Source organism: Mchenga conophoros, linkage group LG9, assembly GCF_057382185.1.
Source record: "Mchenga conophoros isolate Kocher_MC1m ecotype Shallow Benthic linkage group LG9, M_conophoros_male_GT1.1, whole genome shotgun sequence".
NCBI lineage: Eukaryota > Metazoa > Chordata > Actinopteri > Cichliformes > Cichlidae > Mchenga > Mchenga conophoros.
Window position 1 is genome coordinate 1,104,653 of NC_140534.1, and position 12,567 is coordinate 1,117,219.

A 12,567-nucleotide genomic window follows, 5' to 3' on the forward strand; every position below is an offset into this window, starting at 1 on the left:
CTACCTGAGCTTCAGTGGATTTTGTACATAGCCCTCTTCTTCCCGTGCCTGTGCTTCCCGGAGACCCTCTTCCTGTGCCCCCTCACCTGTATATATTCGCACCTGGTGTCTGTGTGTGTAAATAAATCACGAACTTAAGTGACGGTCTGCCTCCGAGTCCCTCCTGAGCCTGACAGAAACAAACGTAAACTTCACTGTGCTCTTATCAGCATTGGTCCTTCACTGCTGTCTGTCATTAACAGAGATGGGCAGTAATCCGATTACTTTTTTCAAGTAACGAGTAAAGTAAGGGATTACTATTGCAAAAACGGTAATTAGATTACCGTTACTTTCCCGTAGGAACGCTGCGTTACTGCGTTACTAAAACCGTGATTTTTTGCGAGAATGTCTCACGACAGTGACGTAAGCGAGTGCGCCGTTAGTTACAACAGCTGTGTGCAGATCAACAATGGATCACATATCGAGTGCAGAGAGAGTATGAGCGTGCAGCGTTTAAAGCGTGGAAGTACTGACCTTACTTTGAGTTTGATTCCATAAAAAGTGACAAAAACATTAGTGTCTGTTGTGCGTGGGAAGAAAACTTCTTTTTACAGCGAAAAAACCCCTAAACTTCCAACAAGCACCGAGTAGCTACGACGTAATGGGAAACTCAGAGAGAAACTCGCGGATTCTTCCACTGACCGCTGCACACCTGCACCAGGGTAAACCTCCGCCTGCCCCACTCCTGCTTTACAGGTGAAAATAGAGCAACAGGACCGCTGAGTCTTTGACTTTATTTATTTTCTGCTGTGTTTTACTTGCATCTATTTGAAAGACTGAGTGTAAACACACAAAATATTTTATTTTATGAGCTGGAATGTGCAGAAAATAGGTTTAAATGTTAAACTAATTTATTCAAGTCAGAGAATGTTGCAGATAATTAAATGTTTGCTTGATGCATAAAGTTAAAAGATTAAAACTAATAAAACAAGTTTTAAAAAGAGACTTTTCCATTTGATTACATTTTGTATGATGGATTATGCAGAAAAAGTAGAATTGGGCTGAAAGATCTATCGCTTTATCACCTCTTCAGGTTGTAAATCGTGTTTTTAAAAGTAACTAAGTAACTAATTACTTTTGAAAATAAGTAATCAGCAAAGTAACGGGATTACTTTTTGGGGAAGTAATCAGTAATTAGTTACTGATTACTGTGGGGCGATCGTGGCTCAAGAGTTGGGAGTTTGTCTTGTAATTGGAAGGTTGCCGGTTCGAGCCCCGGCTCCGACAGTCTCGGTCGTTGTGTCCTTGGGCAAGACACTTCACCCGTTGCCTACTGGTGGTGGTCAGAGGGCCCGGTGGCGCCAGTGTCCGGCAGCCTCGCCTCTGTCAGTGCGCCCCAGGGTGGCTGTGGCTACATTGTAGCTGCCATCAGCAGTGTGTGAATGTGTGTGAATGGGTGGATGACTGGATATGTAAAGCGCTTTGGGGTCCTTAGGGACTAGTAAAGCGCTATATAAATACAGGCCATTTACCATTTACTTTTTTCAAGTAACTTGACCAACACTGATCATTAACAGCTCTCTGAGGTGAGGTTGGATTCCATCCTATTTTTAAAATGCAGAGGAACAAACCAAACTAAAGAAGCTTTACTCACAACTATCGATCTATTATGAAATTGCCATTTGTTAGCAGATTGTTAGAAAAATAATCAAAACTTTACTCAACAAATTACAGATTTTTTATCCTTTTCAGTCTCACTTTCAAAAGCAGCACTCATCTGAGGCTGCTATTGAAGGTCTATAATGATGTTTTGAAGCACAGCAGTGGTGAAAAATATTAAATTAACTGTTTATTTTATTACCTTCTTACTTATTTAACATGTCTTCCATTATGTCCTAAAGAAAAGTAGTTTTTAAAATCCATATATTTTCTTATTCCCGATATATGAACAGTATGTCATGTTCCTCTCCAGCATTTATACTAATGTATATTAGTTTTAGGTTTGCTGCAGAGAAGCATCCACACTTGCTCCGAGCTTGTATGGGTATGTTTGACATTGCTGTGTAGTTTAACATCAGCCCTTTTCACTCCCATGCCATTGTCTTTTATCCCCGTCACTGATACATTTGAATTGTTTACACAGGCTGTTGGGTCAAAGCACTGAACTCTGAGACCAGGTACCACATCCAGTGATGTCTGATTTTACCTTGTCTTTAGTTTGAAATGTGTCAGTGTTGGGTTGGTAATCATTCATGTACATATGAGGATGCAACAGAATCATTCAGGTCATTCTGAAGTCACGAGACCCTTACTCGACTCAAGGAATCTCGCAAATGAATGTTTTATTTTATTTATCGCTGAATTTGAAGCTGCAGTTTCAAATGACCTAAAACATTTTTGCACAATATTATCATCTGAAGTTTGGTTTGATCTTTAGAAAAATCTGTTTATGTTGGGTTTTTTTCTAGACTCTGCTATTATTAGGATATAAATGCATTAATTATGCTCAAAAGGTCACAGTTTGATCTCTTTAAAGGGAACTTTTGGGTCAAATAAATAAAAATAAAAGAAATGATGTTCACATGCAACAGTTGCTGTGCCCTCACTGCAGGAGCTTGAGCTGGCCTGTCACCCAGCCCACTCTGTCTTCCTTTTAAATGGACATCGCTGGGGTTTTGGTGCAAGTATCCTCTAAACAGGTGGATTATTTACATTTTTGTTCAGGGAACTTTAAACGCAGTATCAATAGACACTACAGTTACAAATGAAAAGATACTGAGCCCTTTCAGTCTACTATGGAGACTAATGATTTAGTATTGATATATGAAATACTTGGTAATTACTGCAAATTTCTTGTAGTTATTTCATATGTTGCACTTCCTTTTTGGTGTAAGTAGAAAGCGTGTCTCTGCAGTTTTCAGTCTTTGGACCGAACAGTTCTGACCTGTTCAGTCAGGGTCCGTTTGTTTCACACCTCTGATATAACTCTCTATATTAAACAGCATCATGTGTATACTATGCCTTATTTACAATGGTAGGAAACCCAGTTTGGCTTAAAAAAATCATTCCTGAAAACCAACAGAATATAGAGTGTGTGCATGTGCATATGTTTCTGCTTTGTCGTATGTTTTGGAGAGCAGGGGACTATATAAGACTGCGGGAGGGAAACCTTAATGGATTCTGCACCATTAGTGAGCCATCCAGGCTATCTGTAGCAGGCAAATGACACGATCGAGATGCAGAAACCCCCCTGCAGGACCCCTACTGATGTGAGCCTGGAAACAGAGTGAGCGATAGGGGGAGAGGGAGATGACTGTGTGATTTAATGTAAGGAAGCGAAGCAGCGTTCAAATTGATAAAGAGAGCAAGAGAAGCAGGAACAGAAAGAGAGGAGACGAGCGCTGTATCACTGGGGAGCAGAGAATCCAAGGGTGGAGTGGAGCGCTGCTACGGCTCTTCTATTCTGTGCATGGGAGGAGAAAGCGGGAAGTTGACAGCTGAAGCTTACCTCAGCAAATACCGCAGCAGATACCAGCCAAAAGGCTACCTCCTCCTCCTCCTCATCCTCCTCCTCCATTGTGCTGTCCGCTTGCCAGGAGAATAAACCATCTACTTAGCCGCTTCTCTTCATTTTCTTTATTTTCTCTTAGTTCCACTCCCCTTTTACATTTCCCTCCACCCCTTGTTGTTGGGTTTCCACACAGGGATGCGGACTCAGCAGGGCTCGGAGGGGGGCGTGCCGCTGCCAGGGGGCAGTTGTGGTAGTAGCGGCAGTGGCAGCTCTGGGCTGTCACCGGGCTCTGAATCAGACGGCGGGAGCCCAACAGGCAGAGGGGTGGACGGCATGGTGGACGGAGGTCTCGGAGTGGGTGTATGCAAGGGTGGAGGTGGAGGAGGAGGAGGCAGCTTGGGCGGCACTTTGAGGGGGGTCCTGTCTCGCTATTGGAGTTTGGAAAGTCTGCACTCCACCACAGGTAAGTGGTAGTGTGTTATTCCGGATTGGATGGGACTGGGTACGCTTTGCGTGAGAGCATGTCGTTCCAGCTGTTCAGCTGACACCCACTGACAGTGACGGTGCAGTACTAATATATTTGGGTGGGCCGGCTGCCGGATGCTTTAGTCATGCAGAGAGAGCCAGAAAAGGCCAGCAGCTCTGTGTCCTGCTGTGCCCTTTCTTATGGTCTGAAATGTGTGTCCTTGTCTGCCACACAAAGGGTCTTCGCTGTGGAAATGCTTGTTGCACTTAATGCTGCACTGAACTCTCTGGGCTGGAGCTGGGATCACTGGAATCGTCTGTCTAAACTGGCACTGATGACATTTTTTTGGAAAGTCCCATATGATAAGACAGGCAGAGGGTTGACTTTTATGCACACTCATTTATCTTTGAGAAACATGAATATTTAACAAAATATGGTTGATTCAAACTGTCAAGGTTCTAATCTGATGTGAGAAATACAATTATAGCTTTAACCTTATTATACACACTGTGTTTTATTGCAACAAAAGAGTCTATGATAATGAACCAGGTGTTATCTTTTTTGGTATTTTTAGTATTCTTTGAGGGGACTAAAAATAGTTCAAGACATGTTTAATAGCCTAAGCATGATTGAAAATATTGACAGTGTTATTAAAGGTTTAGCCCAAAAGTCTGACGCACTTGTCTTTGCATGCACCCGCGTTCCCTGTCATCAGTGTGTGTTCATGTACTTTGTACTGTTGTTAAATGCTAAACATGAGCTGCTGATGCTGTGGCATGTAGCCGGGCTCTCCCTCTTCAAAATGGCATCGCGTTAGTTGTTGTTGTCATTCCGGCTTTGTTTGTCCAGCTGTGTGCTTGTGCATGTGTGTATCCGTGTGTATGGCCCAGTTGTTGCTCATGTGGAGCTGACCTAAATCTGTAAACACAGTGACATTATGGGACATGTCTTCATTATAAGAATAAACAGCCAGTGATGTTCTGGAGAGAACATCACTGGCTGTTTGTGAGCTCGCCCTATCTCATTGGCTAAGCAGGGTTGGGCCTGCTTAGAACTTGAATGATGGACCACCTGGGAAACACCACCAGGTGTTTTAAGCTTGGCTCTGGCTTGTGCAATGGAGCAGGTCATTTACTAATCAGAAGGTTGGTGGTTTGATCCCTGGCAGCTCCCAGTCTGTATGGGTAAGATACTAAACCCGAGTTGCTCTCTGATGCGTCCACTGGAGTATGAATGTGGGTGACTGTTAGAAGAAAAAAGCATAGACAGAAAGTGCTTGTGTGAATGAGGCAGGCTCTATAAAGTGCTCAGGTAGAGCAGAAAGGAGATAGGAACCACTCCGGGGTGATTTAGGAAGTATTTATTGTTACTTTTGGACTTGTTGGTTGTCAACAGAATTATTTCTCTTAAAGTATCATGAAGAAATTCAAGAGCTACACAGTACAGAAGAAAAGATTTCAAAGACTTTAAAAACCAAAACTAGTGGGACGTGTTGGAATTGTACTCAAAGATTACTAGAAAGAGAAACTCTGCTTCTGCACAGGAGGCACCGTTAACCCTCACGTTAATAATAATAATAATAATACATTTTATTTGAAAGCGCCTTTCAAAACACTGAAGGTTGCTGTACACAGTAGAATAAAAGCAAGAAGTTTACAGAATCATAAAAGCATGAGACATAAACAAATAAAATAGGAGAGTGGAGAGGTTATGTGGGATAAGCTATTGAACGTTGTGTTCATTTGGTGTTAAACAATTTCAAAAACAACCATTCCATTAAGACTCATCATAAAAAACTATAACAATAGATACATTATCACCACTTGTTGTGTTAGATCTTTGTATCAACTTATGTTCTTGTGAACTTTACAGTTTCTGCATGTCTCATTAATCTGAGTTTAACTTTTGGATTATTTTCACTCTAAGAAGGATCAGTTGAAACATAGTAAACTGATCATCAGAGACCACTGTGGCTGAAAGTTTGCATCAATATTTGTTTTGAAACCATTTCAAGTTTTTATACAGTCACATAAAGTAACACCTGCGTTACTTTTACACCTATTTGTGTAAAGAGTAAATTATCCCCAAACCATACTGCCTTCTGACTCAGCTTGTGACTAAGAGCATAGGAGATGGAGGAACTGTCCCTTGAGACCTCCAATCAGTCTCCAGAACCACAAACCTCTCCTGGTTCTTTCACCAACACTATCAGTGGGTTTCCCAGTATAAACCTACATGTTCCAAGCATAACACATCCTGGCATCACATGTTGCAAAACCTTTATGCCACATTTACACTGCTTGCTTGGCATATACTGTTTGAAAGGGCAGTGTCCCCTAAAGCAACCAGACCGAACCAACTGAACTTCTCTCATCACAGCCATTTTTGTCTTGTTGACCACGACCTGGTCTTGTATCTGTCAAAGCAAATCACCCGTAACAACATGTACATTTTCTGGAGTGACATGATGGCCTGAAAAAATTGTCCGAGTGGACTCTGCATCCCATAAACTGCTGGTAGAGTCATTTCTGGATCTGTACTCACCACTCAAATCAAAGACTCATGCATGCGTTGATGTCTTTCTGACTTACCTCCTCCCAATCATCTTTGTAAAGCTGTTTCCCCTTCAAGTTGGTCAAGTTTACCAGTATGGCTTTGACTCAGGACTGAGTCCAGAACAGTTCAAAGCAGGATGTGATGTCATCAGTCCTGATGACAGTTTCAGTTGAAAGCCTACCTTCATTCTCGGGTGGGGATAAGTTCCCATTCTTTCACTTGAATGTGAGATCAACCTCTGCATGGCCATTCTCTTCATCACTGGATTCCTCCTCATCAATCCTTTCTTGGTCGGGTCAGATTATATTCCGTGTCAACTTCAGCTTCTAAAACGTCCTCATCTAATCCATCCTCATTGTCATCAAATATGAGAGCCTCACTGACCTGCCATGATGTTGCCACACAGCGAATGTGAGCAAGGCCCCCTAAAAGCATCATACAGCAAAGCTATGAGAAAAGTTCAATGTTGACACAATGTTGCAACTATCTGTGAGAGCTGCCAACACAGGAGCTGTTCCTGTGGAGGAGAGGCTGGGCAAAGATTCCCGTAGCGGTTGCCAGAGAAACCAAAGTGTTTGTATGTGTAAATATGAGTGTGCACATGCATGCTTGCTTGTGTTTGCCTGTATGACCATCTGACAGATAGGGATGGACCTGAACTCTGTTATTTACACTAATTATTGTCTCTCCCATGTCATTCTCTTCTTTCGTTGGACATTGTATGAACATAAAACAGGAAAAGGTGTGCATAGACAGAAACAAGAAAGAAGGCAACTGGAAAAGATGAAAACACAAAGAACAAAGCCAAAACATGTATATGTGTTGTATGTCATGTTTGTTGGCTACGAGGATAATAACCACAGTAATAACACCATCACCATTACTATTACTACTACTAACATTTAATTCAATTCAATTTTCAATTCAGTTTTATTTATACAGCGCCAAACCACAACAACGGTCGCCTCAAGCTGCTTTATATTGTAAGGTAGACTCTACAATAATACATACAGAGCAAAACCCGACAATCATATGACTCCCTGTGAGCAAGCACTTTGGCGACAGTGGGAAGGAAAAACTCCCTTTTAACAGGAAGTTGAGGTGTGTCATCTGACAAGGATGCCTCCTGGGCTCCTCTGGGTGAGCTGTTCCGGGCATGTCCCACCGGGAGGTGGTACTGCACTGCTCTGTTCTAGATGACTTAGCACTGCCTCGGGTTGCCCCCAGACCCTAAGGAGGGAGCCTGTTTATTAGGGGAGAAGGACACTGATCTAGTTGATGATGAATCTACATTGGTGACCTGGCTTGCCTTCCTAAATCACTTGGTCCGCATGTGGTCTCGGTCTAACCCACACAGATGCTGAGAAATCAGCAAGAGGGGAAAAAAGAAGAAAAAAGGGAGAAAGGATAAAAAAATGAATTAAAATAAGTTAACACTAATCAATACATTAAAAAGGAATTCCAAGGTGGGGCCAAGGTATTTATTTGTTTAACTAAAACATACTGTAGTATTCAAAACATGTGGACATGTGCATGGTTTCAGCCTACAATGAAGCACAGTGTTGGAGATGCAGGGATTCTGGATAATCTCTCAGTCACAGCCATGTAAACTATAGGACTGGGTGACACACCCATGTGGTGTGAAAGTCATTGCCTGAGCTCCCTGAAGCGCACTGTGAACGAGTGGCAATGCTACCCAAAGCCATTTGAAACATTTTCCTTTGAGGTGGGTCCTGTGAATTGTTTTATAAAGTGTAAATAGTAAGTGTGCATTTTTGGTCACAAAATGTTACTGCACATTTCTGTCCAGAGGTCAGCGCTGGAAGAGTACTCCAGGTCACTTCCCCATTTGTATGATGATATACAACACATGATAGATACATCAATATTGGAAAATTGTAGTTTGGAGGTTATTTTTCTGGGGTGAGTGATTTTCATGGTCTCTTCAGTTAATCTGGAGGGAAGTAGTGGATTATTTGTTATGGTAATCCTGGATTTGATTATAGATTGGACATTTTGTTTGCATTCCACCAGGCCGTCAGAGTTACACTAATTGTAATGTAGTTTGTTTTTTTTAGTGCAGAAATGTAGGAAAGAGAGACTAAAACTGACAAATGGTTGAGGTCAATTTTTCATACAGCACCAAATCACAACAACGGTCGCCTCAAGGCGCTTTGCATTGTAAGGCAGAGCCTACAATAATACACGTTGAGTTGGTTTTGTGCTATATTTACCTGGGTGAAGTGCACAGTGTTTTTCTCTGAGCGTCCAAAAGCCAGTCTGTGTAGGTTGAAGTGTCCAGTTAACTTTATCAAACTCCTCTTTTGCATCTAATGCTAGCATGATTATTATGGTATGGTGTTTAGAGGTAAGTTATGAAGTTGATTAATCTGTCATTTCAGGTTTTCATGAAGCTGGTTTGATTTTGGTATTTAGGTATTTATTTATTTATTGTCATTGTCAAGAAATTGCGTCTGGGGCTTCCATACAACCCAAAAAAAAGAAGAAAATAATAAATATCCCTTAAAACCCAAGTGTACATATTTAACCCAGTGTGACTCCAATGCAATAAGACAATCCTTAGCAATAATGTTCGTAGAAATTCAGACAAAGACCTGAGAAACATGACAAAATACAACAATGCAACCCATTCAATATTATTGTACTGTGAGATATGATATCAGATATGATAGTTATCTATTTAAGAAAGAGGGGGGGGGGGCAGGAGGGGGAAGAGAATAAAGATATGATGCACCAATGCAGACCAGTTCATTGCTATTAAGAAGTTGGATATGGTTATTGTCCGTGAGAGGGGGGCAGAGAGTTCTGGATGTATTCATGTTTGGGTAACGTTTTCTTTTTTAGTAGCTAGAGCTTTAGTGATTATTTTAATGTCTGTGTTTATTAATGAGAGAGAGCGATATGTTGGTTAGTTTTTAGTTGGAGAGTCATAATATCGCTTGGTATTATTTGTGTCATTACTCTGTGGGATCATGACAACATGATTTGGCAGAAGTATTTATAAAATTGTGCCGGAAATCCATTGTGATTTCATATTTGGCATTTACTAAGTGCTTTATGGAGTTCATCTATAGTAACAGGTTCATTCAACATGTCTGCTTGCTGTTTGGAAAGTCTGGGTCAATCTAAGTTTTCATTGAAAGTTTTCTACTTTGGGTTGTGGTCAGAAGAGTATAGCTGGCTATAAAAGGTTTTAAATATATTAATAATATTGAAAGTGTTTTGAAAAATCCCATTCACTAAGTATGATTGAGTGGATTGTTGTAAGGGAGTTACTGAGACAGAGAAAGCAATGCGTGAGAGGGATTGATGGAAAAATAAGTCTCTGGATGAAGGGTTGTTTTTCCTCCAGCTGTCATTGAGACCATAATGATTCATATATTGTTTTATGATATCTGTGGAACACCAAAGTCTTAAGCTACCAGGTGAGTGTCACCGGTCGAGTGTGGGACTGATAACTGTATTGAAGTGTCCAGCACTGATGATGTTGGTTGAATTGCACTCTAATGAAAATAGGTTGTAGAAGAAAGATGGGTCATTATTTCGACTGGCATGAATGTTTTATTTTCCTAACCTTCCACCTGGATCAATATGACTGAAGTACGTTACTCCCACAGAGTAGTGTTCTGGTGGAGTGGAAATTGAGTCTTACTAATTTAGAAGATCATCATGTAGCCTGGAGAAATAGTTTGCTGCTTTATAAGAAAGCCCTCCGCAAAGCCAGAACATCTTACTATTCATCACTGATTGAAGAAAATAAGAACAACCCCAGGTTTCTCTTCAGCTCTGTAGCCAGGCTGACAAACAGTCAGAGCTCTGTTGAGCCAACCATCCCTTTAACGTTAACTAGTAATGACTTCATGAACTTCTTCACAAATAACATTTTTATCATTAGAGAAAAAATTACCAGTAATCATCCCACAGATGTAATATTATCTACAGCTACTCTTAGTACCATTGATGTTAAGTTAGACTCTTTTTCTCCAATTGATCTTTCTGAGTTAACTTCAATAATTACTTCCTCCAAACCATCAACGTGTCTTTTAGACCCCATTCCTACAAAACTGCTCAAAGAAGTCCTGCCATTAATTAATTCTTCGATCTTAAATATGATCAACCTATCTCTAATGATCAGCTATGTACCACAGGCCTTCAAGCTGGCTGTAGTTAAACCTTTACTCAAAAAGCATCTCTAGACCCAGCAGTCTTAGCTAATTATAGGCCAATCTCCAACCTTCCTTTATATCAAACATCCTTGAAAGAGTAGTTGTCAAACAGCTAACAGATCATCTGCAGAGGAATGGTTTATTTGAAGAGTTTCAGTCAGGTTTCAGAGCTCATCACAGCACAGAAACAGCTTTAGTGAAGGTTACAAATGATCTTCTTATGGCCTCTGACAGTGGACTCATCTCTGTGCTTGTCCTGCTAGACCTCAGTGCAGCGTTCGATACTGTCGACCATAATATCCTATTAGAGCGATTAGAACATGCTGTAGGTATTACAGGTACTGTGCTGCAGTGGTTTGTATCATATCTATCTAATAGACTCCAGTTTGTGCATGTAAATGGAGAGTCCTCTTCACACACTGAGGTTAATTATGGAGTTCCACAGGGTTCAGTGCTAGGACCAATTCTGTTTACATTATACATGCTTCCCTTAGGCAGCATCATTAGAAGACATAGCATACATTTACACTGCTATGCAGATGACACCCAGCTCTATCTGTCCATGAAGCCAGATAAGAGTCAGTTTTGACCAGGATATGTCCTTCAGTGCACATGTTAAACAAACATATTAGACTTTCTGCTACTTAAGTAATATCTCTAAAATGAAAAATCCCACAGAGCCTTCAGTTGATTGCTTTCGCAAATTGCTGCAGGAAGACACTAGAAAGAGAGAGCATATTTCAGGAGAAATTGGCTCCTCCTCCTTGGCTCCCTGTTAAATCCAGAATAGAGTTGATTCTGAAAACCCTTCCAGTTTGGATTATGGAGACAGACACCCTCTCCACTTTTAAATTAGGCTTAAAACTTTTCTTTGTGATAAAGCATATAGTTGGATCAGGTGACTCTGGATCCTCCCTCAGCTATGCTTCATGTACAGGGTGGGCCATTTATATGGATACAGCGTAATAACATGGGAATGGCTGTCGATATTAAAGTCCTGTTCGTGGCACATTAGTACATGTGAGGGGCAAATGCCTGAAGATGGGTGGTGACCATGGTGGCCATTTAGAAGTCGGCCATCTTGGATACAACTTTTGTTTTTTCAATAGGAAGAGGGCCATGTGACACATCAAGCTTATTGGTAATGTCACAAGAAAAACAATGGTGTGCTTGGTTTCAACGCAACTTTATTCTTTCATGAGTTATTTACAAGTTTCTCTTTGTTCACAGCCATTGACATGTCGAAGAGGTTAACACGTGAGGAGCAGATCGAAATTGTGTTGATATCTGGTGAACGCAGTAACCGGGTCATTGCAGCAGATTTCAACGCAAGACACCCTACGAGACCACCCATCTCCCATGCTACAGTTAGCAAACTGCTTGCTAGGTTTCGTGAAACTGGTTCAGTGTTGGATTTGCCAAAATGTGGACGCAAGAAAACTGTGACTAATGAAGAAACATCAGTGGCTGTAGCACTCGCCGCATGTCACTGGAGACTGGCATTAGTCGAACATCCCTTCGGCGGATATTAGCTACTCAGAAATGGAACCCTTACAAACTCCAGCTACTGCAGCATCTCAACGAGGATGACCCAGATCGGCCACAGAATTTGCAGAATGGGCAAAACAAAAATTGGAACAGGACCCTCAGTTCATGCAGAAGATTTTGTTCAGTGATGAGACAAACTTTTATGTGAATGGTGTTAACAAACAAAACCACCGCTATTGGTCTGACACTAACCCACATTGGATGGATCCCTCCAAGACTGCTGGAACAACAAAAGTGATGGTTTGGTGTGGTATATGGGGATAACGATAGTGGGTCCATTCTTCATCAATGGAAACCTCAAGGCCACTGGATATTTGAAA

General features: G+C 41.3%; 1 protein-coding gene across 3 annotated transcripts in view; it reads left to right on the forward strand.

Annotated features, from left to right (window-relative positions):
- Positions 1–12,567, forward strand: part of arhgef4 (Rho guanine nucleotide exchange factor (GEF) 4) — a 103,743-nt gene that overhangs the window by 27,731 nt on the left and 63,445 nt on the right. Inside the window, exon 1 of one of the 3 annotated variants that reach the window (XM_085286128.1) lies at positions 3,218–3,953. The exons of the other annotated variants lie outside the window; for them this stretch is intronic. Within the exon in view, the coding sequence (XP_085142254.1) occupies positions 3,686–3,953 (268 nt within the window). The 5' untranslated portion in view covers positions 3,218–3,685. Of the gene's footprint in view, positions 1–3,217; positions 3,954–12,567 lie in introns of those variants that run through there. 3 annotated transcript variants of the gene reach the window in all.